The sequence below is a fragment of the Ostrea edulis genome, chromosome 10 (assembly GCF_947568905.1).
Source record: "Ostrea edulis chromosome 10, xbOstEdul1.1, whole genome shotgun sequence".
Taxonomy (NCBI): Eukaryota; Metazoa; Mollusca; class Bivalvia; order Ostreida; family Ostreidae; genus Ostrea; species Ostrea edulis.
In genome coordinates this window covers 15,628,017-15,636,294 of record NC_079173.1, presented here as the reverse complement: position 1 = coordinate 15,636,294, position 8,278 = coordinate 15,628,017, and the positions used below count along the sequence as shown (strand labels likewise).

At 37.2% G+C, this 8,278-nt stretch overlaps 1 protein-coding gene across 1 annotated transcript; it reads right to left on the bottom strand.

Moving 5' to 3' along the window:
* Positions 1 to 998: 998 nt before the first annotated feature.
* On the bottom strand, positions 999 to 2,745 carry LOC125666219 (dimethylaniline monooxygenase [N-oxide-forming] 2-like). The gene is made up of 2 exons (XM_048899327.2): positions 2,119 to 2,745; positions 999 to 2,009 (listed from the first exon to the last, which is right to left on the bottom strand). The coding sequence occupies exons 1-2, from the start codon at positions 2,743 to 2,745 to the stop codon at positions 999 to 1,001; spliced, it is 1,638 nt and encodes a 545-aa protein (XP_048755284.2).
* Between the last annotated feature and the right edge of the window lie 5,533 nt (positions 2,746 to 8,278).

Below are 8,278 nucleotides of genomic sequence, written 5' to 3'. Positions count from 1 at the left end.
TTACATGTTTTACACATAAACAATAATTATATGCTATCTTTGGGCCTTGTCCTGCCGTCCGAACCTTTACTCAGGGGTCATAGAATTTACATTTTTTGTACAGGCCTTCCTGCTTTTCATGACTAGGCATATAAGTATTCTTTCAGATATGCAGTTGGGGTTTTTTTTGGGGGGGGGGGGAGGATATTTGAAAATTTGTCAAATATGGCAGTTTCATGAAATCTAAAATCCATGTCCCGTGTTACAAAGATGCTTCATACAAAATGTGAAAATAATTGGAATAGAAGTTATCTAGAAGTTAAAAATGTTCAATTGCTAACAAATACATCTAATCACTTTGACTAATTTGGCCGCACCCTGGTACATGTACCAAAACCTACTCTGAAATATCTTGGTAAAGAACTGCCTTCCCCTCTAAATATTCATTTAGTTTTAATTTAGTATTAATAGCATTAAAGGAGATGTTATTTAAATGTTTTACACAAAAACAATTTATACCAAGTTTGGCCCTGTCCTGGATTCTAAACCTCTATCCCGGCGATCATGAAATTTGGTACAGGCCCTCCTGCTCTATATGGATATGCATTTACTTTTTCTTAGAGATGTGCTTTTGTAGAGAGTATCTTTGAAAAATGGTCAATTCGTACCAGTTTTTGCTCTGCCCCTAAAGGTCCCGTGGTGCAGGACACGTGAAGATTACCATTTTTCCCGTGCCCAAAAGACAGTTCATACCAAAATCGAAAATAATGGGAATCGTTGTTATCCAGAAGTTAAAATTGTTTGATCGTTAATACAAGACGCACAACTACAGACGCAGGGCAATAAAAATAGGTTACTTGAGTGCCTCAGGTGTCCGAGAAATTTAGCATATGTTTCCCGTTTCTAAAAATATAATCTAGCAAAATGTCTAAGGGATCTGAGAAAGTATAGATTATAATGTAACTTATATACTGATGGTCACTGTATGTTTTCATATATTTGACAGTAAGTGATTTCTTCTACGCTTTCTCCGGAAAGGTCATATGACCATTGCTCATCAAATATTTCAGCAAGACTAAAAACGCAATTCCCAAAAGCAATTTCTTAAGTAGACTGATCCATCCATCATAGATCCCTTCCTTCCCATAGCCGCCAGTCTGACGTGTCTGTAGAGGATACCATGTCCTCTCTTCTACTCGTTCGATAGCGTCTTTGGCTCCTTCCCATTTTCCTGGTCCGTGCAGGCGCCACTGCGGAGGTGTGGCGCCTCCAAAATAAATCTTTCTCCAAAGAGAGTTATCCGAAAAAAAGAGTTGCCACAGCCTAGGTTTGCATCCGATATATCCTGCAATTTTATCAAGGTACTGGATGAAAAAGACTATGATTGTGTAACGAGAGGATGTGATCCCGAATCGCTTCTTCGTAACTCGATACATTTGATCTACGTCTGCGATGCGCTTGGCGACGCTTGGAAGTTGACATTTTTTTGCAAAGACACGAGCGGCCCATCGCGCCTGAATCTCTAGGATCGGAGGTACCGGACCAAAGGGCTGAACCAAACCAATAACGGCCAAGGTTGCGGGTTGGAGATCCACCGGCCAAACTAAATCATATAGGTGCGGAAAAGCGTCCTCGAGTCTGATGACCCCCTCCTCCACGAAATCATAACTGTACTTGTAACCGGTTGCCAGGACTACAACATCAATATCTCGGACCTCAGTTCCATCTATAAATATCGCGCCGTCTTCTGTGAATCGTTCAATGCCAGTTTTTATAGTGATTTTTCCGTAAATGATTCGATTGGGGAGATCGTCACTGATTGATACAGTTCCGCCATTGAATTTTTCGTTCGGAGCGAGTCCGTACCTGTCATGATTGTATCGGCTGTAGATGTTGTGGTACATAACAGGACGCATAAGTGACCAAGGAAGGTTTTGCCGGAACCGGGAAACTGCGATGTGGTCAAACGGTCGACCCTGGTCGGATGTCCTTTGAATGACGTAGAGTCCGTGTCTCACGCTCATGTATAGCTATATGAAATATAAACAAACAAGGTATAAATATACTAACTGTATTTGTTTTATGCTATTTGTAATTGAGCAGCTTTGATTCACATATCATGGACGATGTTATACTCACGTGTTTTGCGTGTAAACTCAATTCTGACGCCACATCAACGCCCGAGTTCCCGTTTCCGATGAGCAAAATCCTTTTCCCCTCATATCCATAAAAATGTTTATAGTCATGGGTATGGATCAATTTTCCTTTGAAATTTTTAAGTCCTTGGAATTTAGGAATATTTGGTTCATTTAAATGTCCATGACAAGCCAGAACAAAATTTACTCGAGCTTTCTCCCGCCTCTCTGTCCGGAGATTAACGGTTTCGATCAGCCAATCACCAGAATCCTCAAAATCGTCTGCTTTCTCCGCCCTGTTTACAGTATGCTGAAATTTAATGTACTTCCGCAAATCATATTTATCAGCATACAAGTCAAGATACTTTTTAAAGTAAACGTGGTTCATGAAATTAGGAAACTCCTTAGGAATAGGGAAATCACTGAAACACATCATCTCCTTGCTGGTATTAACACTACAAGACTTGTACAGACTGGGTCCGTTTTCTTTCGGAATGTCACTGTAGTTCCATAAACCTCCTATGTCGACATCTTTCTCATAGCAAACCGGATGCAATCCTTCGTCAAGACAACTTTTGATGGCAGTCAGACCAGAAACACCGGCACCCACGATGCATACAGTTTTGGTCATCTGAACAAAGAGAAAGGGTTTGTTCATATACTAACCATTGTTTGTACAGCAAATTCAATGTTTTTGTATTATTGTATGTGGTGTATGGATTGTGGAAGAACATTTACTACATGAAAAGGTGAAAATCAATCTCATAACTCCTATAAGGAATACAAAATTAAGAGTCGGTCAAACACAGAACCCTGGATATACCAGAGATGGGATCAGGTGCCTAGGAGGAGTAAGCATCCCCCTTCGGCCGGTCACGTCCGCCGTGAGCCCTATAGCTTGATCAGGTAAACGGAGTTATCCGTAGTAAAAAACCGTGTATAAAAATGTATATTATTTTATCTAATTAGTGGTTCTTGATAAAAAAAAAAAAAAAAAAAGCTATCCGTATATAAATGTTTAGTTGGATTGAAGTTTAACGTCCCAATAAGATTATTTGATACACATCGAAACATCGCTAGCTATAACTTAGCGATCGTACAGTTAGCCCTACATGTACATTCTATGTTTCGCACTCTGGTCAATATAATGTTTAGTTCTCCCTCTCCAGATGTGTTCACTAATATGAAGACGTTACCAGCTTTAAGTGACGTGCCACAACTTTTGACCTATGCTTGGCGTTCAAGGTCATAGTAGTGAGAGTTATTTGTAAACGCCTACTTATCATCTGAACAACTCACAACTTACAATTCTTATGGTATAATACGTCTATGCCGTGAAGGACATGTGTATAATCAGTGGCTCGTGATGAGTTGTGCCTTTCCATTCTGCTAACCTACAGGTAGTAGCTGGTCATCGGACTAGCTATAACTTAGCGATCCTACATGTAGTAGCTGGTCATCAGTGTAGCTATAACTTAGCGATCCTACATGTAGTAGCTGGTCATCAGTGTAGCTATAACTTAGCGATCCTACATGTAGTAGCTGGTCATCGGACTAGCTATAACTTAGCGATCCTACATGTAGTAGCTGGTCATCAGTGTAGCTATAACTTAGCGATCCTACATGTAGTAGCTGGTCATCAGTGTAGCTATAACTTAGCGATCCTACATGTAGTAGCTGGTCATCAGTGTAGCTATAACTTAGCGATCCTACATGTAGTAGCTGGTCATCGGACTAGCTATAACTTAGAGATCGTACATTTAGCCCTACGTGTACATCACAGGGTCAATATAATGTTTGGTTTGTTCACTAATATGGAGACTTTACCAGCTTTGGGTGACGTGCCACAAACGCTTTATACGGGACATGAAGGCGTTAGCGAGTTTTACAAAAATTATCTTTTCCTGCAATGTTTGTGACCTTATTCTCCCGTTTCAAGCATTTCGTTATACAAATAACTGACTATGGTTTAAAGGGAAAACATTCTATTATTTATACTTTTATGAATTTTGTTTAATTTAGATATTTTTATAGTTGTAAAATTAGATATTATTGACCTGTAAGTTATTTAAACGTAACAGCTGAATATCATCCGCCCTTGTCTTGTCTCCATGTTTGGTAATGATTTCCGTATTTGAACGATGATAGACGGAAATAGTCCGAGAAAGACAAACTTTAAACTCATAAAGTAAACCATCATACAATATAAGACAAACTCTAAACTAATACAGTAAACCATCAGATATTATTATACTTTCATGTAAAATTCTCGAATCTGATTGGTCGAGAGGAATTTAATAAAACATATTGTTACCCTCTGAGAACAGAAAGCACGCGGTCCAGGGTGATAGTATCTAGCAACGGGTAACAGTATTTGTCAACAGTTGATATCAATAATAAAAAATCACATGCGTCAAATTGATGCGCGTACGGTTCGCCGTAGTTTGTTAGACAACGTCGTTTGAGCGTTTGTAATAAACACGAATACCCGCATAGAAATACGAAATATCGCATGACAGTGATTGATCAAATGTCAACGGACGTAAGTCTTTCTGCTTTGTTGTTTATATAACATTCAGTATAACAAAACAAATAGTGCATGTAGTTGAGGGTAACATTGAAAAATTTCACCCCTCGAGAAACCATTGTCAACCTCGGCAACGCTTCGGTTGACAATGGTTTTCTCGGGGTGAAAATTTTCAAAGTTACCCTCAACAACATGCAATATTTATATGATATCAGGAACAGTTATTTCAAGGCGTACGGGGGACCTATTCTAACCCGGATCCCCACGGGATCAACTGAATTGAAACAAAATGTATTTGAATGCAATGGATTTCAATAGAAATCAATCAGAATACACACAGAGATTGTAGATATTTTGTCATAATTACTAGCCAATTTGAACCCATAAAATCTAAATGCTTCACGATATAACACTGTATATGTATATGACAATCACGAAATCCTTGTAGTACATGTTTTAATAAACACACACCACTATTAACAAGTTAGAAATATATAAATATAGATTAAATATATAAACCAGTTTGTAATTTGCTTATTTTCAGGACGAGGTACAGAGGTAATCTGATATCACAAATACTAGTAGTAGACACTATGGATTCCCTTTGAATTTTGTCTTTTTTTAAGGTGGCTTGAAAGAGTCCCTTAAATCAGAATTCCAAATGATTTAATTATGAAAGATATGATGATAGGAACATGTGTCAAAAAGCAGAGAAAGACTCTGCATGACGGATTTGAATTCGGTCATCGTCGGAAACCCACGGTTGATTACGCTTCGTTCCTCTCTCCATCACCTGTGGGTCCATTCATTCTCACGGATGATTAATTATGCCATTTAATTGGGCACTCATGGAACACCCTGAGCGAATTTATCCAATCAACAAGACGCTTTCAGCCCAATTTCGGTATAGAATTGTTGTGATAGCAAAGTTAAGTTAATACTACCTTTAAAAATGGAAGAGGTCCGTTACTATAAAGATTACTTTGATTGGACGATGTTTTTAAATATTTATTCATGAGAACGAGCGAGTAGGAATGAATGGATCCACGACGGAATTCGGTATCTGTGGGCCACTAATCCGATATTTGTAATTTAGTAAATTAGAAATGACAACAAATTTATTCAGAATTTCAAAGTTTTACACTAGTTATATGTACAAAATGTCTTTTACTGTCATTCAGATTACTGAAGCTAATAAACAGAAAATTTCAGCCCCAAAGTCTTTTTTTTCTTTCTTTCTCTAGTTGACTAAAATAAAATTTATATTTTGTTCGGGAATGTGGAAATGGATGCCATCTCATTTTCTTGCGTCCTCCTGTAGAGTTTTTAATTGTATAGAGAACCTTATGAATAATTGATCCTGTAGAATCAAAAATTGTATGTACCTTCCTTAAATCTTACCTTCGTGAGCGTACTACCTTCCTGCTATTGAAGTCTAACTAACGTGTTCAACAGAGTCCACGTTTCATATATATCGTGACACTGGTCATCCTGATAGGTTAATGCGATCGTCCTTGGACATGGCATTTGAATTCAGAAAGCTGATAGCACCGTTTACCTTGCGGAGTAAACATATTTTGATGTTATTCAATATCAAGGCCTTTGGCTTCAAGCTATTAAATAGCGTCAACATTGTAATCATATATTGGAGTCGCGATGCTAGAGATGGAAACATGGTAGAAATTATAATATGGAAGAAAGGATTTTAAAAAAAACCTGTTTCCTGTACATCCCATGATACATGTAATTTTATGCAGTATTCGAACTGAAAAAAAAAAAAAAAGAATATTGCAAAATTATGCCAAGAAACTACAGACATTTCTGACATATATTGATATTAAATATTAAAACTAAACTTAATTGAAATTACCTTGAATATTTTAATTTTTTTTAAGATAAAAAAAAAAAACCGTTATGTATGAATTGCAGTACGCGGGTAAATATTTCCATGTAAATTTTAAAGTTTTTTCTTCATTCCAATTTAAATTCTTCCACTTTAACATGGAAACCTTTTTATGATAAATTATTTTGCAAACGTTAATCTAGGCAAGAAATCCCCCCCCCCCCCCCCCCCCCCCCCCACTCTCCTTTCCTCACAATTTCTCTGCATGTAAAAAGTGCCGAAAGACTCCGAAATGCAGAATTTGAAATCGAGGTCAAACCGTTTATTCCCATTTTGGCCTATATCATACAATCGGAACTCCTCGAATGCCTCTATGTCGAGTGCGCGTGACATTCGAGGAATTCCGATTGCTAAATCGTACCGTTCTCGATCCAAACCTTTCGTTCTTCATATTCAGGCGATACGTTCTCAATAAGAACCTTTTCCTGTTTTTGTTGTTGAGAATCGCTCTGATCAAACCGTTCAGCGTTCTTTCCCCAATGTAACTGTTCATTCGCGATTTGTATCGAGATACACCCAGAACACATAAACCGACATGTACTAGAGAATTTCATGCAATAATTAAACGATATTCTGTACAAAATGGCGATGCATGGATAGAGAATTAATCTCAATGACTCCACGAGGAATCAAGCAGCATGTTAGGAAGATGACTATTCGTCAGCTATCGGGCCTATTGATTATTTTGCGAAAGTTATTAGAATAGAGGATATAAACCGATTATTAAGTTGCAAGAAGTTGTATCCAATCCATTTGTATGCATTATACAATAAAATATGTTCAACTCTAACGAGAATTCTGGGGGAAATCAAGTCGATCCATGAACTTCGGGTCAAGTTCCTGTACCATACATTAACTTATTAGTGTATTGGATATTTAAATGTTAATGCGTCTGTTGATAAACAACAATGTACACATTTATTAGAACAGAGTTGTCTTCCTTGTGAAGTTGAACAGAACCAAACACGTGTGAAGAGGGTAGTAAACATGTTATAATCCCAGTGTCCTTGAATTATTCTAAATAACTTTGACTGGGCGTCATGACATACCTACTGACGATAAGGTGGTGAGGTATTATAATCATGCAGAAATTGACAGCCCCAGTCAACGTTTGTACATATGTTCAGCACTATTAGGGACCGGTGCATTCCATGTTTTCATTTCCCCCCCAAAGTTGCTGTCCTATATCAGATGTGTAATAAAAAAGTGTGTGTCCTATCTAATAAATAAATATGTATGTATGTATGATTAAACATTTTTACTTCATTTTGAAAATCTCTGGAGTTCTTCATAATTGTCTCTTCAGTTATATCAGCTCATGCGAAACTTTTGTTTACTTTGTTATGTTTGTTCAGTAATTTGTCTTGTGAAGTTACAAATCGAAGCAGTATCTAAAAAAAACTGGCGATCTATAACTTTGTTGAATACAGTATACAAAATTGCCTCTGGCGCTATTTCAGCTAGATTTTAAAAAAAAAACATTTAGGCAAGATAATTGACCCAGATCAAACAGGATTCATATCCAACAGATATATTGGAGAAAACACCTGGTTAATATATGATATTATGCATTATACTGAAGACGATGATATCCCTGATCTTTTGCTACTTATTGACTTTGAGAAAGCCTTTGATACTTTATCGTGGAATTTCATACAAAAAACTTAAGATTTCCTCATTTTTTGGCCCTTCTATTAGAAAATGGGTTAGCCTTTTTTTATATACAAATATAAC